General features: G+C 43.3%; 1 protein-coding gene across 6 annotated transcripts in view; it reads left to right on the top strand.

Annotated features, from left to right (window-relative positions):
- Nucleotides 1-25,108, top strand: part of LOC147710099 (butyrophilin subfamily 3 member A3-like) — a 353,872-nt gene that overhangs the window by 8,354 nt on the left and 320,410 nt on the right. For all 6 annotated transcript variants that reach the window (XM_086920800.1, XM_086920797.1, XM_086920799.1 and 3 more), the window contains exon 2: nt 14,707-14,810. In XM_086920800.1, the coding sequence (XP_086776926.1) occupies nt 14,709-14,810 (102 nt within the window). In that variant the 5' untranslated portion in view covers nt 14,707-14,708. The remainder of the gene's footprint in view (nt 1-14,706; nt 14,811-25,108) is intronic.

Genomic DNA, 25,108 nt, shown 5'->3' with positions numbered 1-25,108 from the left:
ACAACCTGCTCCTAAATCAAATAACACAATTAATTTAATTATCAATTAATTTAAAAAACTAATAACCAATTAATAATTAATACAAATACAAATATTCATAAATACTAATAAATACAAATTATTAATTACTTTATTATAATTAAATTACTTCCCACTCTATTCCCTTATAAACCCACAACCCACTCCTGAAAAAATATAACACTATTAAAATATTTATGAATGAATTAATTAATATATAATAATAAAAAATAAACAATTAATTATAAAACATGATTTATGAATACTAATAAATAAAAAATCTTAAATACCTTATTATAATCAATATACTTCCCATCCTATTCCACCATGTACACACAACCCGCTACAGAACAAAAAAAAGCAAAATTTCATTAACATAAAATTATTCACTTATACAAACAAATTAGATCACATACTTTTAAAATACAAACTAAAATACATAACACAAACATACAAATCGATATTATAAACAACTATATTTTTACAAATGTTATTACTGACTTCGATATTTAAAAAATATATATATTTCTTACCTTACTGTCGATATTCTGGGCCATGACATTCTTGCAGTCGATATTCTTGTATTACGATATTTGCAACTCGATATTATGGTGGTTCGATAAGCACAACTCGATATTCTGTCTGTGCACCCTCATATACTGATGAAATATTATTAAACACTAAAATATCTGCACCAAGCTGGGGAACATGGCGGCCGCTAGTTAGCAACGTTTGCAAGCTCTCCGAAGCGGATGGTGGACTTGGCTAGCTAGAAGCAGCAGTTTGTGCTTACTGTAACTGATTTGGCGATGTAAACCTGGCGTGAGGATGCTGCTGGGTTAAGTTTCTCTTTTTTTGGCAACATTTGGGTGTTTTTCTTTAGTTTCCTTGCCACGCTAGCCCCGACATTTTCGGCGGTGCTGCGCGGTGGAGGACAATCGTTAGTGAGAAGCGGGGAGGAGTGTGGGTGGAGGCGGCAGCGTCGCTTGGGAGGAGTCGCCGTGCTGCAGCAAGGAACGGTTTCCCGCAAAGGAGCACCGACGGGCTGGGAATACTCAGCACTGCCCAAGTCTACGCAAAGAAGAAATGCCTTGAGAAGTGTATGCTTAAAAATCCTGCTTTGATCTCTAATCAGAAGGCGCAGGGAAATGCAAGTGGACCAACCCCGGTAAGGAGGCGGGGCAGATCTCACCAGAGGATTCTGGTTCTGGAAAGTGGGCAAAAATTCCTGGTATGAACACAGTTAAAACAGGGAATAAGGTAAAACAGGCAAAAAAGGATAAGAGAGGGGAGTTTAAGGTAACAATAAGTAACAGTAATACCATAAACAGGTATACACTAAGGAGTAGAGGGGTTTGGTGTAGGGAGGATCTTACTTCAAGCATTGTGAATACAAAATCAAAAATCCAGGTGATCTCCAACCACGCAACCCGAATTTCTTCCAGATAACGCAGCTGCGTTTGCATCTGCACCAGACGTGAGTAAAGGGGCTGCATAGAATCAAGGGCATAATAAATTCAAACAGATAAAGAAGGAGAAGCCCAGGAAAGTAAAAATCACTCCCTCTCTGCGTTAATATTTTAAGGTACAAGCGCAGGAATCATCAACAAAAACAAGAGACTACTCGAGTCCAGGCTCACAACAACCCCCTAAGGCTGCACCAAATAGCCAGAAGGTGGAGGAGAGTATGTCTACTGCTACAGGCTCCAAGGAACTATCCATAATCCAAATAACAACAAAAAACAGATTTAAACCGTTAGTAGGTCTTGAAGACGGTTCAGACTTGTGTTCGGATAGCATAACTCCTAGGACCGAGCAGAGTCTGATCACTTCACAATCCCCTCAGGATGATCTGGCACCGGCTATGTTATGAGAATCAGAAACATTGCCAGCCCAGCCGAGCTTCCCCAATTTAGAGAACTTAATGACGACAATGGGAGAGGTTTGTTATCTCTGAAACTAATCAACAAAAAATACAAGGGCATTGTGAATCAATGGAAGAAAAAAATCAATAGTTTAGTGGAACGAGTTGGAGCTATTGAACTCGCACACGAACAGCTCTCAACGAAGGTGGCAGATAATCAAGAGGAGATTCTGAAGTTAAAGAAAAACTAACAAGAATTGAGAAACAAGTTAGAAGCCCTGCAAACAATGCAAGATGAAATAATATAGGAATTCTGAATGTTACTGAGGGGTCAGAAGGTGGGGATATTAAGGCCTTCGTAGTTTCCCTAATAATGGAGCAGAATAAGGATCTTGATCAAGCTTTACTGGAGGAAGATATACAGAGAGTTCATCTGGATCCCTTTGTACTGCGTATAGGTAGTAAGGCAGTGAGAAGGATCCTAGTAAACTTTAAAACCTAGATACTGAAAGAAAGCATCCTTACAGGAGCACTACAAGTGAGATCATACAGGAAAAATGACTGGTCATTCCGTATCAGGTCAGATAAATCCCGTACAACATCGGATAGACAGTGGGAGCTTGGCCAATATATTCAGGAACTAAGAGTTCTTGGCGCCACTGTGAATATCCGGTTCTCCGCAACCCTTAGGGTCATGAGGAATAATAAGATGCATAATTTCTGTGATCCAAATGATGTGAGAGTCTTTATAGAACAGATTAAAGCACAAGGAGAGCTCAAAAAAGAGGTGTAACCAGTATACCTCAAGTTGTGAGGGAGGGTTACCCAGGGAGGGTGGGGTGGGTAATAGGCATAAAATCGAAATGTAGGAAAAAGCAAAATAATAAGAATCACAAGGTGGGGGAGCATGTGGGAAAAAAGTTAAAAAATCCTCAAATGTCATTTATGTTTAATTTTTTAGTTAGTTTAGATGTGTTATGGTTGTCTTTATTATTTGAATTTTTACTCAAAAATTTACAGGAACGTTACCCATCTGAATGGCAGATTTAACGAAGTCTAGATGTCTGAAAATTCTGACATGAAACGTCAATGGGTTGAGGGTGATACTAAGCAAGAGAAGGATATTAGAGTATTTGAAGTTGTGTGATTCAGATATTATTTTTATTCAAGAATCACATCTCTTAAAAGAAGAATGGTCGGAAATTTTAAAAAATCATCCACGGATAGACCATTGTATTTGTACCGCTCAAGCAGGTACATTAAAAGGGGTTGCAATTGTGTTTAAGAAAGCTTCCCAATGTATTTTAAGTGAAACTTAGGTTGATCCATTAGGTAAATGGGTAATAGCAAAGGCAAAGATCCAGGGAAACTGGGCCGCACTCGTAGGTTATTATTGGCCAAACCTGGATGACCCGACTCCCCTAAACACATTATTTTTTATGTTGAATTGAGATAAACAAACCCGTTATCATGGGGGGATTTTAATGTACCCCTTAACCTTGCGCAGGATACAACCTCTAAGAGGGCGGCTGTCACTACACCAAAATTGAGAGTGACCCTAACACAAATAATCCAAGACCTAGGTTTTGTCGTTATTTGGTCCTTAAAATGCGTAGAGTCAGGGTCAGAACCGGGAAGATATACTTTCCATAACAAAAAACACAGTCTCCGATCGAGGATAGACTTTGCTCCTGGTAACCGTTGCTATTAGTGACCATCTTAAGAGTGTGGTACATATTCGGGAGCACTTATCCGATCATTCGGCAGTTTCACTGCAATTTTTGATGAAAGAAAAGTCAGCCGAAAGGCGCTGGACTTTGAACCGATCGGTGCTTTAAGATACTTTAATAATTAACAAATTGAAAAACTCTACGAACAAATTTTTTTCTTTTCAACCTGGACTCTGCTCCCTTAAATGAGGTGTATGGGACACATATAAAGCTTATATCAGAGGCATATTAGTTAGTTGTAATTTGTCACACAATAAAAAGGTTAAGAAGGAGATTACATTTTTAGAAGATACAATCAAAGAAATCGAGAGGAACATATGGTGTACTTCAAATCCAACAAATGGATTGGGTCTTGAAACAGAATTAGCAAAAGCAAAAATTCATTTAGTCTATTATCTGGAGATTAAGGTATAGCAAAAATGGGAAGCAAGTAAACTTGCTAACTATGAATATGGGGAAGGATGTGGCAAACTTTTGGCAGGGAAGGCGAAAGCAGATCAAACCAGAAATGCGATTAAATAAGTAAAATGCCAAACTACCGGGAATAGAATCACTGAAGATGGGGAGAATGAACAGGCTTTTGTCCAATTCTTCCAAGAACTCTACACAGAGGATACAAACCCGGACAGGGATTGAATAGCAGCCAAGATATTGATCTCCCACTCCTCAGTGATGAATTTAGGGTAGAATTATCCGCCCCCTTCACAATAGAAGAAATTTATAGCGCAATAAAAAGCCTAAAGAAAGGCAAGGCTACAGGACCAGATGCTCTCCCAAACGAAATCTATTCCCATCTGAAAGAAGAATTGGCTCCCATTTTGTTGATCTTTTTGATTCAGCATGTATTTTAAAACAAGAACTCCCCCCATCCTGGGACCTAGCCACAATAATCATCTTATTAAAACCTAATAAACATCCAAGGTTATGTGAATCATATAAGTCGATCTTCCTTCTCAACAGTGATTATAAATTGTATAATCAGATAATTACGAAAAGGTTGGATCGGATGGTTTACCTCTTGATTCACAATTATCATAAGGGTTTTATAAAGGGTAGGCATTAACATGACTTAACCCATGAGTTGGTAGGCGCAATTGACTTAGCCATGGAAAGTGTCAGCCCCTAACGGAGATGACATGCAACGCAGCCAAAGAGTTTGATAGGGTTAGTTGGCATTTCTTTCAAAAGTTGATTCAGCGTTTTAACCTAGGTCACAATTTCATTTCTGCAATTAAGACTCTCTATAAAAATCCATCAGCCCGAGTTTTAGTAGATGGCATTTAATCTAAGCAGGTTACAATTGGCAGGGGTGTCCACTTTCTCCCTGGTTGTTTAATGTGTATATAGAGGCACTCACCATTAAATTAAGGGTATTTAAGAATATCATACCATTCTGCTGTAACGGGTGGGCTAAGAAAATTTGCCATTATGCAGATGACTTGATGATATTTACCAGCCATTTACAGGACTCAATAGTAGCCATTTGGGAAACGTTAGAGAGATTGGGGGAAATATCTGGATATGCTGTTAATCCAGCCTAGACAGAGATTATGCAATGGAACACAAATTACAGGTGTGACCTAGTCCGACATAGCATCAGGTATTTAGGGACCGAGGTGGTCCAGGGACTTGATTTATTAGCAAAAACAAATTTTGATAAAGTTACTTCTAAAGTCAGGAAACAATTACAACAGTGGGAATCGCTACCTCTATCTTTCCTAGGCAAGTCTAATCTCCTGAAAATGGCAATTGTACCTAAATATACCTTTTTATCATGCGAGGCTCCTGCATGAGGGCGTATGGGGCGGAGCACCACCAGTCTCGGAGGAAGGAGATTGACAGACTGGTCTGAGGCTGCAGCACTTATTCTGTCTTATAGCAGTGCAGTACGGCCGTGTACAAACACACGCTGCACATGCGAGATGGACAACTTCAATATCGCCCAAATCACGCATGTGCAGTGTGTGTCTGTGAGGCAGTGGTGAGGGCAAACAGGCGCCACCTAAATCAGCTGTTTTTCCAGGACTTCGGTCGAAAACTCGGCTCGCCCGGATATCTGACGTAGCTCAGGACATTTTGCTAACATCCCGCCTCCTCCTCTGACTGGCTGACCCTTGAGATGGTCACTCTATGACAATAGGAGGCGGGATTTCAAGTACTGCTTCCTGTATTCTGTTCGTATTTCTCTCCTTGCTTCAGCCAGGCCCGAGAGAAACCTCTAGGAGAAATGGCGTAATCAAGCTGAAAACACTGAGTACAGGTGAGTGAGCCTTGCCTCGTTAGTCAAACTGCCTTAAATGCCTGGCCAGCGTCATCTCCATTCCATGGCTGCCACATTTACAGTCTGCAGTAAGCATAGGCGATTGTCCCCACCCCGTCTGCAGTTTGGGGGTTCAGCTTCAGTGAAGTGTCTGTGTGGCGAGGCCGATCTCAGCTGCGACTCTCTGCCCAGCCCAATGAAACGAACCACAAAACACTGCTGACTGTTTGCACCTTCAAAGGAAGAAATGCAGAATGCACTCCGACCTCAGCAACAGGAGCACAACCCATTCGAGCTGCCTTTTCAGTTGACAGTGTGTTAGCAAACTCCAGTAACTTCGTCCAGGCAGAAACGCTGCCACCCCCACAATAACAGCAGCCCTTTCAACCCTCCAGCCACCGCTTCTTGCAAACAGACATCATAAACAGTTATCACAAATTAACCTTAGGCACTTCTTTTAGCCATGCACAAAAACCGTAAGTGCAACACTTCATCTTTCCAAAGAGTTTTGTTTTAATATCAAACGAAAGCTAAACAAGTTCAGTTTTCCTTGTGTCTTTTTAGCATTGATAGACGATGCAAAAAGAACGAGAACACGTCATGAGCATAAAAAAAGAAATAGGGTTTGAGGTTGCAACAGCCCAGTTCTTTATGCAGAATAAAAACTGAAAGACAAGATTTAAATGAGATGCAGTGTTGGCAACCCCCGGAAACACTGCGACTACATTGCATAAAAGCCCCAGCGTGCACCCGCTCTCGAAGTTAATCTGTTTCCAAAACAAAATAATGTTTTTTTAAATCACTGGTCACCTCTCACTAAGACTTTAAACTGCACAAGCACACCTGTTGTGCACCTTTCGGTCACGTTGCTCTCGCAGAAATGGTGCCCATTTTCCAAGGAAAGGTGCAATTTAAAAATAAAAATGCCCAACAGAAATTCATAAATAAATGTGGTGTTTAGTGTATAGCAGCCATTTCATTCCAGGTTTAAGTTTTGCCTACCAGATGGTTTCAGAATGTAATTGTCCCCATGCATTGGGCGTATTTTCCTTTCCCAACAGCATATAGATATGTGTCTTTTTTAAATCTCTAGAACAAAACAACAATAGTAAGTATCCGTTTGACTCCATTATTTAGTGCACAAGGCCTCGTTACCTGCCTCTGTTAGATGCGATACTTGTTTGAATATTTCTTGTATGCTGGTAATACATACATACTATCATTAAGACGTATTCGTTTGTTTTTAGGTTGTTTTTTTCCATTAAACTCCTGAGCTAAAAAAAAAGTAGCCCTCTACAAAACACCGCAGGGATGACGCTTCTGTTGGGACAGGCTTGGATATAGTCTCCTGCTTGCTTCATCGCGCTACATTCATTCTCCTTGCGAGCCTCGCCTTCACACTTTCTGCTAATTGATTCCCACCAGCATCCCCACTAACTCCCATCTCCCATCTCCCTTCTTCCATTTTCCTGCTTTGCTGGAGCAGCACAGCCACAGAATGTGCTATATTATACCACATCATTAGCTTTTTCTTGCCGCATAATAAACAAAACGCCCCTCCACTCTTAAAGTTCACCGGCCGCAACTGCTTTTTATTTGACTCTATTCCTTTAGAGTTTAAGAAGGACTGGATAAAGAAAGTGCAAGGCATTTTTTCTAGTTTCATATGGGGCAAGAAAAGACCTAGAATAGCTTGGCGGAAATTCCCAGACCTCCTTCAATACCAAAGAGCCTTCCATCTAAAAATTTCAGTCAACTATTAAGAGACACCGCTGACCTTTCACTGTTTTTTCAAGCTCTTTCTTTCGGCCCTCCGGACCGATCCAGCTTTTTTCTTTTTAAATTTGAACCCGAAACTTTTTAAAAAGGTGAGACTGAAAATTCTTCAGGCACCATGTAAGGTATGGTTCCAAACGCGGGGGATATTGCATATCCTGTATTACCGCAACCACGCCCCAATCTGGAAATCGCCTGGAACACCAGTTTGTTCACAAGACTCTCTTCGGTTTCAATTAAAGAATAAGGAATTGACAGATGGGGCCAATTGTTAGAGGGCTCGGAACTAATTTCATGGCAGAAAATACAGGACATTACAGTAGGTTCTGTCTCCAAATCCAAATATTACCAGTTGCTAAGCTGGGCCAAAGAGTTGAGAAACGTGGAAAGGTTAATAATTTTTTTTGAGTCAAAATTAGTTTTGTCTCCACCGGGTCGAGAGGAAATATCAACAAGGTACTGGATGTTGATACAGTCTCATGAAGATTCACAGCCTTGGTTTAAAGCAACTTGGAGGAAGGAGCTGCCGAGCTACGATTTGGACATACTATGGCAAGTATCTCTATCTTTTTTATGGCACAGTGTTAAGTTTGCACCTCTAAGAAAAAATCACATATTTATTATCCACAATGCATATTGGACTCCGCGAAGGCTCTCCTAAATGGGTTTACAAGTCATGAAGAAGTGACTAAAGTGCAGCAAAACAAATGCAGACGAAGCACATATGTTTTGGCCGTATCCTTCCATGCAAGTCTTCTGGAAAAAAGTAGGTGCAACGATTTCCAGTATTGTGGGGCATGAAATTAAAGTGAGTCTAGCGCTGGTCATTTTCGGAGTAATTCCAGATGAAGACCCTATAATTAACATAACTAAACAATATAAAACCCTTATTTTTAGTTAATTTTACTGGTGCATAGAGAACTGTGCATTAAAAGGATTTCACCCGTTTCACCTTTAGAATGCAAATGGCTCAATTCTATGCATAGAACTGCAAAATTAGACAGGGCAACATATAACACGAAAAAACAAAACTTTGGAACTTATGGGATAATTGGTATAAGAATACACCTCCTTAAGTGGAATTTCTACAAGTATTCTTTTCCTATTTCTTTTTGTTTTTTCTCTTCTATGTTTTTTCCCTTTTTAGCTTTTTTTGTTTTGCTGGTTTTACAGCGATGTTCCCTGCAAAACGGCAATAACCTTGCTAATATGACCCACAGGTTCGTATCAGCATAATCCACCCCAATGTTGGTGAGAGGTAAGTCTGTATTTTAGCAGACGTTAGTTTTTGGATAAAACAGCGGTTTTCTCCAAAGACTAACGTGTGGTAAAATGTTGGGGCAGCCTTGTAAATATTGCAATGTGTACATCAGCGATATTTACAAGGTTGTCCATCTGGGGTATGCCCAGTGATCCCCAATGTGCATCTCTTTAGATATGTAAAGGGAGGCAATGGGAAAAAGGGTGCTAACATGTGATTATGCATGTTAGCACCCTCTTGTAAATATGGTGATATTTTAATCTCCGCTTTTAATAAATCCCTTGTAAATATGCCCCGGTATTTTAAGGATAAGGAAGGGCACCACTAAAAATGACAAAAGAATGATGTTTCAGCAAGAACAAAGAGAGGAGGAGCGAGATGGAATGTGCTATCAGGGGGCACCGCATAGACAGTATAACGGACAAGGACACCAGAGAAGAAACAAGAGTGGGGCTCATTGTTATGTTTGCCAAATATTCAAGCCCGATGCCAAGCGTCACCTATGGTGGAAAACGATGCCAAGGAAAATGCATTTCCTGCATGTATAAAGCATCATACTTAAGACATTTAAAAATTAGCAAGTGAACTGACATATTAGAATTTGATGATAGCACAGGTAATTGGAACATAAGGGAGAGACAGTTAGTAAGTAGGAACTGGACAGCTAAGGTACAAGGGAAACAAGTGAACTACACTTTACATTACTGGAACATCATTGTAGATGGAGAGACACTATTAATAACACCTAATGGTATTCTATATGATCCAATAACTGAGCAAAAGCATGCTTATGCTAGGGCACCAAATGTGATTTCTAAAATATTAGAATATCCATCGTGGTCAGCTTGCTGCTTACACATGGCACAGTGGACAAATGTTACGCTTATAAATTCATCATGGAGTGGTTACAAATGGTGTGATCAATTTCAAAACACTTTCCCTGAAAGGGTATGCCTTCCTCTCAGTAAATATCTCACATTGGACACACAGTTACAGGGCGGTATGCAGTTTATTTGTGGCCCATGACTCATTAAATTTGGGGTATTTTGTTCACAGATTTTAAAGAGGCATACATGCGCCTATTCTGAATGCTAGACAAGTTCTATTCTTTGAGGTAATGCGTATATTATTTACTGGATATGGGGTTTATGATTTAGAATTGGCCCATGTTAACGTGTCTACTGAGCCAGCTTTAGCATTCAGTGCAACAAGAGATGCATTTCACCAGTTCCAGATGGAAATAAATTCCGTGGTTGCCATGACTATTCAACATAGAATTGCACTTGACCTCCTAACACAACAACAAGTAGGACTGTGTGTTTTATTGAATTCCTCTTGCTGTTATTTTTTATATAATAGTGAACACATAGCAAGGGATGTGGCATGCAGTTCAAATATTCTGTGGAGCAGAGAAATTGACTGATTCTGATGATTGGTTCTGGCTATGGTCAGGGCTACCAACAGGATAGTTAAAGAGCTTAGAGGCCTATTAGCATAGTGGGCGGATCACCACCGCCAGCCCGGCGGTGGCAATCCACCCGCCAAATTACCCATCTTCGCCCGCCATATTAGCCTGGCGAGGGGCACCGTGGTAGACGGAAAGACCATGCAGCGCTTTCCGCCGGTTGGATTCCCGGCCGGGTGGAAAAGGCCCTCAATATGGTTGCGGTGCCTTGCAGGCACCGCTATCCATATTAGGATGTGTTGTTTTTAGGACCTTTCCATGGTGGAGACTCCGCCATGGAAGGGCCTGTGGAGTTTACTTTGTGGGCCCGTTGCGGGCCCCCAGAGGGGTGAGGGGCTGTACTGGGGTGTACCCATGGTACCCCCCCAACATTGGCATACACAAGGTGGCAGGTGGCAGGCACTACGTGGTTCCTGTCACGTTGTGCATGCCAATGTACAACATGCATATATTGCATTGTGGTGGGTGCTGCTAACAGCACCGCCCGCCAAATGTAAGATATGCGGGATGCCACCTCCCGGGTGGCGGTGGCATCCAAATTGCCATGGCAGGACCGCTACAACTCTGTGTACCACTACGTCCGCCTGCCATCATAATGAAACCCTTAGGGCACTATTACGATGTCCTTCCGCCACCGTAACAGTATGCGGGCCGCCCGCCAGGGGTGTGGCAGCCCCGCTGTGCACATTATGATGCGTCCGCCGCACTGGCGGGCGCAAACATTGCAGGATGTAAAATCAGCATGTTGTGCATTTGCATACAAATCATGACAGGCACCACGTGGTGCCTGCCACCTTGTATATGCCAATGTTGGGGGGTACCATGGATGCACAGCATATAGCACGGGGCAATGACTCAGCCTACTTGCACAATTGGCTTCTCTCCGGCATGTTTTGGTATATTAAATACCAAACTAATATGACTCTACCCTGTACGTCTTGTCTTTGTCCTTTGTGTTATCTGTAGTCAAGCTTGAGGGAATCCCCCTCTAACAGTTATAGCGCCTTAGCGTGCGCTCCACTTAGCCAAAAGACAACACAACCACTTAAATTAAATTTTATTAGTTAATCTGCACGTTTTTCACATATTAAAACGGTCCTGAGGAAAGCCAGCTTAAAATCTACAAGGCACTGGCTGAAAAATGTAGACCACACTAGACGCTGGAGGTCATAATTAGCACTCCAATATACATCTACCTGCCTTTTATCCGCTAACAGAGGCCCAGTTCATTAAAATATTTTACCCTCGGGTGCTGGGACCTACATTATAGCTTTTAATCTTCACCTTTCTCACCCTATTCACTGCACACTCAGCAACATACCAGCTCCGCAGTCACCTGGCGTTGAAGCACACCCGGGGCACATTCGGTGCCACTGTGGTGGGCCCGATGATGAAGCATGCCACCGACTAGGTCAGTGGGTGAGGGCTTTATAAGAAAAACAACGTTTCTCCTTATTTGACGTACTAACCTGAGTCTTCTACTTCCCTTAAACTAGCTAGTCCTTATTGATATACATACATAATCCAGGGGATACGGTCTAGCTTATCTAGTCCTCTCTCTCTCGTTGATTTAAGCATAATTTTTCTCAAAAACATTTCTTCTTCCTTTACCGTTTTTTAATCTAGCAAGACTGGAGGGAAGGCAGCAGCATTGGCCGCATGCGTAGCCTGATTGTTATGAGCAAACAGTAGAATTACCCGACTGTATTCATTAGAGTGCCCACATAGCGAAGGCCGCTGTCATCTGGGGAGACAGGCCTTGAGTATCTGCACTTTTTATTCCATTGCCATAAGTTGTTGGTTAATACTCGAACAGCTCAGCTAAATCTGACATATCAAGGGTTAAACTATAACATTTCAGTCATAGCCCCCCCATTACCACACTGACACATTTAAATCACCAATTCTCTGCTTGTTAGAATAGGGGGTTTCTGGTTGGCGCAAGTATTCACTTGTGACAAGCAGGGACCCTCTCCTCTAAGTCAGGGCGAAGGATGACCCCTTAGAATTACCCTTGCTCACCCTCTAGGTGCGTGGCGTGAGCAGCCAAGGCTATTCTTCAGGCATTATTGGGTTAAGCATTTGTAATCACACACACAGTAAATGTACCAATCCCCCCACAAATGGACACCAGGCTGTGAATATGTGAAAATAGTATTTATATATATATATTCTCAAGAAGACTTATCACAAGACCCAGTAACGTTGTTCAAGTAAGCCACAATACTTATAAAATAAAGAGTTCTTTTAAAACCGTTCAAGCAGAGACCGTGCGATGCGGCAGCCAAAATGGCCGCTCCTTCGTGAGCTCCGCAACCATGGCGGCGCTTCAAATACGGAGGACTCGCTTTTGAACGGTGTATCCTTCAAACAACGGTGGATTCTGACGTCGGAAATTCCCCTGTGACCCAGGGTATGCTTGCTGCTCTCTGCGCTTCTTTTTTCACGAAGAAATATGTGAAAAAGTAATTTATCCGATAATGGCCGCCATTTTGTTTTTCTGTTCTTACTTCCGCTACCTCGGCGGCGCTTCAAACACGGAGCACTCGCTTTGGAACGCCTTATCCTTCAGACAACGGTGGTTTTAGATGTTGGAAATACCCCTGTGAGCTTGCTGATCTTTGTGCTTACTTTTTCACGGAGTAACATGTGAAAAAGCGATTTTTCCGATAATGGCAGCCATTTTGTTTTATTGTCCTTATTCACACTCGTTTTTTTAAACAATCAAGTGACTTTCTACTCCCATTCTTATTGCTATAGACTTTGTGCTCTCCTGCTCCTCTTTGCTGCACCTATATCTCTGCAAGTCCTGTTCTTTTGACTCCAGCAGCATATAAATTGCCCACACCTGTTTTGCCTTAGCCTCTTGTGGTGCTCTTTGTCATTGGACTTACGGAACAGTAATTGACTCTGCCATTTTCGTGACCTCTTTGGTGCTGCTGCTCGATTTACATGTTCACACTGCTTTTTTAGGCAGTTTTTTTACTTTTTGCTGTGGCTCTCTTGGAATCTTCTGTCATTGGGGCATTTGTGTGAGGTGCTCGCTCATTTCACTGCATTGAGCCCCCTGCCTCACCCGCAATGGACCATACGCAGAATTCAAAGGCTTCTTCTGCGACTCCTGCAGTGCGCAAGGACTCTACCACTTCTGGTAAGCGCCTTAAAAAAGACCCTCCTTCACCTTCCAAGTCTCCACTTCCTGTAATGCTTGAGGATATTATGAAGGAACTTCGCCTTATTTGCCCCTTCATGGCGGATACCACCACAACTCGGTAGAGACTCGATGAAAAATGGTCTACCTTAGACAAAAGGATAACTGATGTTGAACAACAGATTAGTGATGTTCAGGATGTTGCCGCCAAGGGGATGTACCATGTTACAACGCATACCGTTACAACTACCTACCATTACAACGCGACCATTACAACGCATACCATTACAACGCATAGCGCTTTGGGGTGCTGGATAGTGGTAAGTATAATTTACTATTCTAACTCCAGTCCCCGTGGACCCTAGGGAAGGTGTTGGATAGTAAATTATACTTATTCCCTATCCTATAGCGCCCCCCAGCGCAATGCGTTGTAATGGTATGCGTTGTAAAAGTCGCGTTGTAATGGTAGTGCGGAGTAACGAATGCGTTGTAACAGGTGCATACCCCGCCAAGGTCGTCAGTCTCACCAAAGAAGTTGATATGCTTAAGAAAACTTCTGAGGACTTGGAAAATCGAAACAGGCGCAATAATCTGCGATTTTATGGTGTTCCAGAAAATTCGGAGGGGTCTTATATCATCCACTTCTTGAAGTCTCAAGTCCTGCCTATCACTGGTATCCCTAAACATTTGGACGTCAACATTCAGAGGGCACACCGCCTTGGCCCTAAAAATTCTTCTGCCTCCTTGAAACCCAGGGGTATCATTGCGTATTTTCTCCTCTACTCAGACCTAATGACCATCCTTCATTCTGCTAAGCAGCATAAGCAGTTATTATGGTCTGGTCACAAATAATTTTTCACTCAAGATGTATCGAAGCTGACCGCTGCTCGTCGTAAAGAATTTTTGGACTTAAGACCCATGCTTCGCGCCATGAATGCTAGATATGGGCTCATCCATCCATGTTTCTTCAAGGTCACGTATAAAGAAAGGTCATTCAGCTTCGACGATCCAGCTGACCTTCGCAAGTTCATTAACACTCATAAGGAGGATACTATGGAACACAGCGGGTCTTAATGTTTAACTGTTTCTATTTTGTTGTCCTATGAATTTTTTTTTTTTTTTTTTTTTGCTGCAACTTTTCTTGTTATAACGTGCTGTTGTTCTCTTCCCTTGTTTTTTAGATATGTCTTCCAAGTGTTTGATCCCACCTCTCCTTCGTTGTGTTGTCCCACCGTGCGATGTTTCTGTCACATCCCAGTATGACGTCTCCCCTCATGGTTGTCTGGTAAGTCTCCTTCAATTGTATTACATTGTCGGGCCTAGTCTCATTTTATTTGTCTTAGTTTATTTTACTTCTATGTTCCTTTTATATGGGGCTTTGCTTTCGACTTTCCCTTTTGTTGTGCGGCCGTCTTTCCCTGTTGCTCCTGCTCTCACTTTATTGTCTGTTTTGCTCTTGTTGTGTATGGCTAGAACCCTTTGGTTTTTTGCCATTCTGTTTTTCCCGTTTTACCTCATGGGAGTTTCTGTCTCCCGTTACTTTTTCTTTCTCTCTATCTTTCAGCTTCTTTCCCACTCTTTTCTATTACTTATGGCATTCGTTACTCACTTCTGCTTTCCTCTCTCCATTTTCCCTTGGCTTTCAATTCTAAACTCTGCTTCTTCCTTTCTACTTTCTTTATTCCTTACCTATTCTTTCTCTTTTTATAGTGGTAGTTATGTAACCCATTTTTTCACAATTGTTTCTCTTTCTGCAAGCATTTCTCCTTCCTCCTCTAAGCTTCTTATCTCTGGTCTCAATATGTCTTTCCTTTCCTCATCTTTCTTTATTTCTGTGCTTACTTTTTTCTCCAATCTTTAAATGACTGGTCTTCGAGTAATATCTTGGAATGTTAAGGGTCTCCGCAACCCGGTGAAAAAGCAAAGAGTTTTATCTCATTTAGCAAGATTAAAATGTCAGGTTGCTTTGTTACAGGAAATGCACCTCTCCCAGAAAGACCTATCCTCTTTACGTAAACAGTGGGTGGGAGAATTATTCTGTTCACCTTCAGTTAATAATAAGAATGGTGTTGTGATTTTGTTCCATAAGTCATTGTCTGTTCAGCTTACCAATGAGATCTCAGATTCCCATGGTAGATGGTTGTACTTAGATGTATTAGTTAATAAGTCTGCTTTATCTTTTTGCAATGTTTATAGTCCTAATGGTATAGACCTTACTTTTTGGAATGATTTTTCAAAATTTGTATCCTCCCACTCAAGTGTTGACCTACTTGTGGGGGGTGACTGCAATAAACTAAAGGACCCTTTCCTGGACCGTAAATCACAGACCAGATATATTCCTAATAAGATGCAAAAATCATTTTCCAAAGCAATTTCTTCTAGAGGATTAATCGACTCCTGGAGGTTGTCACACCCTGATACCTTGGAATTTTCTTTTTTTTCCCCTGTTCATGCTTCTCACTCCTGAATTGATTATATTTTCCTTACTCAACATACTTTTCAATTCATGACAAAAATTGAAATCGGTTCAATACTTATTTCCGACCATGCTCCAGTCATTCTTGATATGGATCTTCCTTCTCACGCTCCTTCTTCCCGTTGCTGGCATTTTAACAATTCGCTCCTTCTGGATCCTCAATTCATTGATCAATTTATTCTTTTCTTGGATGAATTCTTTCATAATAATCTAAACTCCTCTTCCCAGTTTCATTTTGTTTGGGATGCTTTTAAAACCTCGGCTAGAGGATTTATCATTGACTTCGTCTCCCGTAAAAAGAGGCAGGCCCTATCCAAGTCCTCTGCTATACTAAAACAGATTAAAGATCTCGAGCACCTTTTTTATACATCTAACTCCCAAGAAGCCCTTGCCTTTCTTATTAAAGCTAAACTCCAATTTAATAAATTCTCTTGTGAAGCGGCCTGCAATCATCTTTTAAAATGTAATTCTAAAATGTATGGCGGGCGCAATAAAGCAGGTCGATCTCTTGCCAATTATTTAAAAATCAAGAAACAAAAATCCAACATAGCTGTTATTACTGATTCGCATGGTACTCGCCATAGTACAGATGATAAGATCCTTTCCTGCTTTGTCCAATATTACTCCTCTTTATATACCCCTGAATCGCACCCTTCCTGCTCTCAAATAGACTCTTTCTTTCTTAATATACCTAAATCTTCTTCTACAGATCTTGATTTCTCCCCGCTAGATGCCCCCATCTCTGAACAAGAAATTTTACAAGCAATCACTCTTTTACCCAAGGATAAGTCTCCTGGCCCTGATGGCTTCATTGGTCGTTTTTATTTTCAATTTAAAAAACATCTTATACCTCACCTCTCCTTCTTGATAGCTTCCGTCCTCGCCATAGGAGAATCCAAAGGCTCTATCACCCAAGCCATGCTATGTTTACTCCCCAAAAAAGATAAAGATCCCTCGCTTTGCAAAAACTATCGACCCATTTCTTTAATCAATACTGATTGTAAAATATATGCAAAAATGTTGGCCTCTCGATTAAATACTGTTGTTCCAGATCTCATCAACATTTATCAATCCGGCTTCGTCAAAGTAGATCCATTACAGATAACTCCAGAACATTTCTCAATATTATTCACCTGGCTTCCAAGATGAAGGACCCCCTCGCGGCCATCACCCTTGATGCGGAAAAAGCCTTTGATAGAGTGAATTGTGACTTTATGTTTGGGGCTTTACTATGGCATGGTTTCAGTCCTCACTTCATTAATCTAATTCAACTACTCTATTCTGCCCCCTCCACTTCCATATGGGGTAATGGCGCTCAGTCTTCTTACTTTCCCTTGCATAGGGCCACCAGACAGGGCTGTCCTCTGTCTCCCCTCCTTTTTATTCTAGCATTAGAACCTTTCCTTGAAAAGATCCGGCGCTCTACCTCTTACTCCGGTTTTGTTTATAAATCTTTAGATATTAAGTTTACAGCATATACTGATGATATTTTACTTTATATTTCTAACCCTTCTACTTCCCTGCCTGCCCTATTTTCCTTACTCAAAGACTATTCCTCTGTCTCTGGTTACAAGCTAAACATCGATAAATCCGAAGTTTTGCCCGTAAATAAGCACTGTCTTCCACATATGTTTCAGGATTCGGGTTTTGAATGGAATCCTATTAGTATCAAATGCTTGGGTGTTTTGTATTCTAATTCTATCAAAGAAACTATTAAGATGAATCCCAAAGATATTTTTTCCAAGCTCTCTGCTCTTATATAACGTTGGTCTCCATTATTTTTATCCTGGTGGGGAAAACTGTCAACTATTAAGATGATGCTTCTCCCTATTGTTAACTTCTACCTCTCTATGTTACTTATTTCCCTTCCTGCCTCCTTTTTTACACAAATTAATCGCATTCTTGTTCGCTTCCTCTGGAATAACCGCAAATCTAGGATTTCTCTCTCTCGTCTTCAGCATCCAAAGCACATGGGAGGGGTAAATTTTCCGAATATTGTTTGTTTTCATTCATCCTTCACTTTAAAACAAATGTGGCCATTTCTATCTGATTCGCTCTCTCTTCCTATTACTGCATGGAGTGCCTTGGAGTTGGCGCAACTCTCACCCTTCACCTTCCTCGCTGCCACTCATTTATCTCAACCCCCTAAACGCTTCCTTTCACCCACTTTCAAACTCTCCAGGGCGCTTTCCCTCTCCCTGTTTCGCTCCTCTTTTTCTCAAGCTCATTTGCATTCCCTCACACCGTTATGGTACAATGCCTCCCTTAAAATAAATAATAAAGCTCTCTTTTGGAAGGAATGGACAGATAAAGTCATTATACTTGCTGATCAGCTTTTATCACACGGTTCTTTCATGGATTTTTCTGATATTTGTTCTTCTTTTTATCTATCTAATAAGTATTTCTCCCAGTTCCCAGCTTTTAGGCTGTTGCGTGCTTATCTAGGATCCTGATCGATACTGTGACCTTATGCCCCTATTCGGCTATAAATCCATTTATTCCCTATATTGGCATAACCGTTCAAGTACAATATTCAGAAAGTCATCTCTGGCCTCACACGAACAGAGCCACATTCCAGAATAGTTTTCTCTGCCACTTCCTTTGCAACCAACTAGTGCAATGACAGAGCAGAAGTCACTATCTGAGATTCCTAGATTAACACTCCGAGTTCTTCAACAAGATAAAAACTCAGCAAACCTGGAAATCCCCGCTTGCTGTGTTTTGATTAGTAATGGAACTCTAATGAGCAACTGATAGCGATCACTTCCTAGTGACATCTTTAATTGACGTCTTATGTCCAGCAAACTTACGTCAAACCAGGCACCTGTCAGGTGTAAATATTACCAACGTTGCCTTAAGCAAACGCTGTCTGCAGTACGCTGATGCTGCTGCTGTCTCGTTGCTGTTGGTGAAGCTACTGATACCATTATCGCTGCTAAAGCGCGAACGATGGTGTGGTGAACTTAGGAGCTGAACAGCCGTCCCTCTGCGAAGAGCCCAGCAGATGCCAGCTGCCCGCGGACGCTGTCCCCCCTCCTCCTCCTCGACGCGCTGAAGAAGAGACGCTGCCTTTCTCCTGCCGAGAAATCCAGCTCCAGCGTTTCTGGTCTACCCTTGCGGGTGACTGGGATACCGAGTTTTCCTGAAGGAGATACCAGACCTCCATCATTCTATTCAGAGGTATGGTGTTGACTAAACCCTTAGTGAGAATTCTTGAAGCAAACCTTGGCAAAACCAACTTAACTTAAAGCTCCTTACTTACTCCCCTCCCACGTATTAGGCTTAGGTCAGGTACACTGGGGTAGGCGTAGTTAGAAGCACCAGTTGAGTATGTTAGCCTAATGTATATATGACTGTATATATGTTTTATTACTTTTAAACCATTGTATGGCTAAGAAACCATATCAATGCTTTTACAGTATTATTTCGCAATACTTATCTTACTGTACGTACTTTTTATAATAACAAGTCTTGCAATTGTGGCAATTCATTTCTCTTGTACGAGAAGAAAGACTGTTCAATAAATGTTAACCCTTTATTGACAAACGCCCGTCTCTCTATTCTCTACATATTGTGAAAGTAATCTGCACTAACCTGACTGAGTAAAATAACTGTCTATTGTTTCACACGACCCTAGAGATCGACTCTTGATCTGAGGAGCAAAGTTGTCATGTTGCACGGTTGTTGGAAAACTGAATCCCTTCTTGTCTGTGCCAGGGAAGCTGATCACTTCCTATTTCAGTCAAGAAAGTTTCCAGTGACCTCTGAGCTAGTTGGTAACAAACCCAATTAAGTTTAGCATAGTCAGTAGAGGCCTGGAAGATCCGCACTTCTACGTCGATACTACTGTTTATGTTATTCCAATGCGCAGGGCCTAGTGGGAAACTAGGAACTACACTACAAGGCTTGCTTTATCCTCTCTTATCTCATACCATAACTCCCTCTCGGATGACATTCCAACACACTCTATTCATTTAGACTTTACCACCCCGCACAAAGCTGCTACTATTTATAAGATCCTCTCTCGTTCTATACCCGATCGCTCAAAATCCAAAACCGAACTTGCTTGGGAGAAGGATCTAGCACATGAATTTTCTTTTCCTGTCCGGGATTCCCTCTGGTCTGGGATTCACTCTGTGTCCCATTCAGCTAGCACTACTCAGACTCTGTTTTTCTTTTACAATCGACTTTTTCTTACCTCTTCTGACCTTCATAAGTTTAAAGCCTCAGACTCTAGTCAAAGCTGGTCATGTACTCATCCTGATAGTAACCTTTTCCACATGTTCTTTCAATGCCCCCTAGTTAATTCCCTATGGAAAAACATATGGTGCAAGCTGAATGACGCTTTTGATATTGCGCATATTTTTTTAGGTGGTTCCTCTCCTATATGGAATGTTTCTAATATTGTTCGTAAATTTATAGACTTGTTTATAGCCATTTCCTTGCAGATTATTACCACGTACTGGAAAGACACTTCTAAAATCTCTTATACTGCATGGTGGAACCTGTTATGTCATCGCCATAGACTTGATCATGCCCTTGCAATGACTACCTCTCTTTTGATTAAAAGAGATTTGTTAAGGTTACCATTAACTGAATTTCTTTCCAGATGTGTAACATAATATGCCTTACTGTTATTACTATGTTATATTTTTTACTCTCGTTCTCTTTTCTTTTTTTTCTCTTCTTTCTCTCCTTTTTCTCTCTCTCTCTCTCTCCTTTCTTTTCTTTTTTTTTTCTTTCCTTCTCTCTTCTCTTTCTTACTCATAAAAATTCTAAAAAAAAGCATTTTCTCTTAGTATAGGTATTATGTTTTCCCTTCCCTTGGGGATATCTAATATTTTACACTTCTCACTTATAATGTACTTATTAGTTTTTTTTCTTCTTCATCCTTTAATATCTTTTCATTTTCTGTTTCTCATTGCTTTGTGAATCGTAAATTGTACTTATGTTTTACTTTGTATATTTGATCTAATAAAGCTTTTTAAACTTAAAAAAAAATAAAAGTTCAAGCAAGTGCAGTTCATTCAGCCATGGGGTAGTTCCTTTAAAAATTGTTATTCACAGGTTTCTAGATACGTGGTGCCAGCCTTAGGCCCGCTGGATGGTTCGTAGCGCTTCTGGACACCTAAAACGGGAGGAATCACTGCACCCTACCAAGTCTCACGCATCTCGCGTGAGTCGCGTACACCGAGGCCCTACCAATCCTCACGCATCTCGCGTGAGACGGCGTACGCGGCGTACAGCTTCCAGGCAATGCAAAAGAATGGTGCGAGCTGTACCCAGCTTGTGCGGCTCGTACTGCGGGGTGATTGCAGCGTACTTGTGAGAACTACAGCGCGCACAGCTCACAGTTCTCAGTGTACTCTTGTGAATGCGGAGCGTACAGGTCACAGCTAACTGTACAGTTCGCTTCCTTAACTGCGAAGCACTCAATCTTTTCAATGCGCACCGTACCTTGGTTCTGATGATATCGGCGAAGGTGAATGCGAGGCGCACATCGGCTCCTAGGCAGAGCGAGGCTAGCGCCCGAGGCGTCCAGACTTCAGGGGGTCTGCTCTCTGGATCTTTGGGTCCGGTGGGGGCTTCAAGGGGGAGCGTGGGGGGCACATCAGCGAGCCTCCAGTGGCAAGGTGACAGGGCGGCCTGACACAGCGGGGGAAGAGCGGCTCAGGAGCGGGGCTATTCCTCGGCCGGAACGGCCAAACAGCAGCAGTCACGGCCTCAAGGAGGGGCTGGAGGGCACCAGGGTCACGGCTCCGGTGGAGCAGAAATCCTCACAGTTACCTGCAGACGAGCAGGGAGCAGGTTGAGCCAGATGGTCCTGTGGCTCAGGTCAGGGGGCAAGCTCTCTTCCAAGCCCTTTGAGATAGTTGAAAAGCACAAGTTCTTTGTAGATAAACAAGATGCAGCAAGTCTTTAAAAGTTCCTCTCTGCTCTCCTTTGGCAGCAAGGTCACCACTGCTGGCCAGTCTTCCTCCTTACAGCTTTACTGGCGCCTCCTCCTCAGGCAGAGCTTCTTCTTGGCTTCAAGCAGATCTTGTTTGTTAGGAGCAGGGCTCCTATATTTATACTCAGTTTCTTTTGTCTTTTCTGGCCAGCGGGGCCTTTGCATAGCCCATTTCAGTTTTGAAGCACTCTATTGTGCTGTTCCTGGCTTTTCCTTTCAGTGTGAGGGGCAGGCACATCAGATGCTCCACAGGAGGTGGAGCCAGCATTGTGATGACAGGGGCAGCCAGGAGTACTCTGATGACAGTCCTCCCACTTCATGGGCCAGGTGTCGGGCTAAGTCATCAGTCGCTCCCCAGGAGGCAGAGCCAGCATTTTGGTGGCAGAGCACAGCCCTATTCAGAGTCCAGGGGTACTCCCACCTCCCACTAAGGTGTAATCCTTGCATTCACCACCTGTCATACCCCAGCCCTTTCACTCACATAACCCAGACAGTCAGATACACATCCTAGCAGAGGCGGGCTGAAATGGTTAGGCAAGCAAAGGCTAGCTTTCTAAAAGTAGCATTTGCAAACACAGGATATGAAAATAACCTTTAGTAAAATAAGTATTTTGTTATTCTGAGTTCAGGCATACTAAACTTGACTTTCTACCATGTTCCCTGAGCCTGCTGGGATTATAGGGTGTAATAATTCCAGCAGCCCATCTTGGCCTATGAGAACAGGTAGCCTTACAATACTGAAAAACGAAATTGGCTGTAATTCACTATTAGGACATGCCACACACATCAGGGCTTGTCCTACCTTACACTTACAATGCACCCTGCCCTAGGGCCTACCATAGGGGTGACTAATATGAAGCAAAGGGAAGGTTTTTAGGCTGGCAAGTGTGTGCACTTACCCAGCCAGCATGACAGTACCAGACTGCACGCAGGTTCTGCAATGGCAGACCTTAGACACATTTTAAAAGGCTGCTTCTGTGGGTGGCGCAGCCAGCGCTGCAGGCCCCCTAGCAGTATTGGTATTTACAAGCCCTGGCACCACTGGTGCACTTTACTGGGGACTGACAGTAAATCCAATGAACCAATCATGGACATCAACTGTAGGTACACTTTGCACAGGGAGAGCATATGCACTTTAGCACTGGTCAGCAGTGGTAAAGTGCCCAGAGTCATTAAACCAACAAAAACAGGTCAGAGAGAATATTGGAGGAAGGCAAAAAGTTCAGGGATGACCCTGCCAAGAGGGCCAAGTCCAACACAACCCCCTTCCAGCCAAAACGCAGGGTAGACCAATTACCACTGTGATGGTCTTCCGGGCTTTGGGCGATAGAACATGGACCTGGCCCGCAACAGCAGGGGCACATTCCAGTTCTACGCCAATCTGAGCATATCTCAAATCCTCTGTCCATACTCTCAGGGTCCACCCAGCTAATCCATGGGGCATCCTTCTCTTCCTCTGTGGACAACACCTGTGCAGCATCTAACCTTAACTTGCTCATAGGTGTGTCCCAACAGATAGCCATCAAATCGCAGTGGCCACTGACAGTAGTCAGGGCTGAGACCCATGCCTCATGCCTCTCAGGGCTCTCAAGCCTCTGTGGCCTCAGAGAGCGGGGAGCGGTAGCCCCAGGTGCTTGGCACCCTTTGTCCACCCTCCCTCCTGTCAGGTCAGGTATGTCATCCTGGCACTGATCCACCAGCCCCAGGCCTGTAGCTGGTGGCTGGACCAAAGACTGGGGTGGGCTCTCACCCGGTCCTCCTCCTTGGGGCTCTGTACCCTCCCACCTGGAGTGGTACCCCCTTCCAAAATTGTCAGGTCACCTGTGGCAGGTGACCTGCACCATTCGCCCACCAGTTCAGGGGTGCTATCCTGCAACTGGGGCACCAGGTCAGGGGGGACACCCTGCAACTGGCCCTCTATCCTAGGGTCTAAACCCTCAAACTGCACCGGGGTCAGAGGCAAGGACTCCCTCCCTCTGCACCCCCTTCCAGAGTACTGCCCAATCTCCACTGGAGTGGTACCCCTAGAAGTGACATGGGTCAGGACACTGATTACAGTGGTCCCGCCCTCCAGGTCAGACAACACTTGAGCCTGGCTCTCCAACTCAGGGACCCAACCCTGCAGTTGAACACTTGCCTGGCGCACCAAGACTTCCCGGGGAGCACCCATGCCCCCCCTGAGGGTGGCACGTAGCTCATGTGTCGTGCAACAGTCTGCCTGGCTCAGATCCTCCAACCCCTTTCCCTCTGACAGTGTGGGAAGATCTCCCAGGACAGAAGTGGTGTCCCCCTGGTCATTCACTGGGGATGCAGCCCTGCTGGCTGGCCCCTGACCCACTGGTTCTTCCACTGGGGACTCTTTCCTCCTCTCGCCCCTCTTTCTGGACTTCTGTACCCTCCCAACTGGAGGGGTACGGCCAGACACCAGAACTACTGGAGCTCTGTTTACAGAGTCTCCACGTTCTCTAGCCACTGGGGGATCCTCCTCAGCGGGTGACTCATCCGGACAGCCTAGGCTCGCCACCTGGTGTTCCCTTAAAGAACCATCCAGGCTCTGAGACTGAGGTGGGGCACTACCGGGACCAAACCCATTTTCACTCCTTCCCCTTAAGGACAGGACGTGAGGCCCTTCACCCCTCTCACTACTACAGGACCTAGCTGGGCTACTCTGAGCCACTTCCACCACTCTGGGCTGGAAGATACCTGAGCCACTCTCCACAGGATCACACCCCAATGCCTCTCCAGACCCTCTGGAATCCACCACAAGGTCTGCCTCCAGTGTGAGCTCCCTGGGGTCAGAGAACTCACTCTCTAACAGGTGTTGGCATATCTCTGGAAAACTGGGACTTAAAGTGTGCTCACCCACAATTGGATTACACAGCCCGCTAGCAGGGTTAACCAAACTATCCTTCACCTCTCCATCCAGTGCCTCACACACATACTCCACACCATTCTTCTGAGACTGGCCAGACAGTAGCGGACTGTCTCTGTCACACAACCCACACTCTTCTGGGCGGTCTTTACACTCACCCACCAGGACCTCAACCATGGGGGAATCCCTCCCACGACGAGGACCATGAACTCCTACGCCAGCTACCCTATTCCCTTCAGGGACGCTGTGCACTACTGGAGCTACCTCATGCCCTTGAACCTCCTG

The sequence above is a fragment of the Lissotriton vulgaris genome, chromosome 5 (assembly GCF_964263255.1).
Source record: "Lissotriton vulgaris chromosome 5, aLisVul1.2, whole genome shotgun sequence".
Classification (NCBI taxonomy): domain Eukaryota; kingdom Metazoa; phylum Chordata; class Amphibia; order Caudata; family Salamandridae; genus Lissotriton; species Lissotriton vulgaris.
Note: the sequence above shows the minus strand (reverse complement) of the source record. Positions and strands in the feature narration are given on the sequence as shown.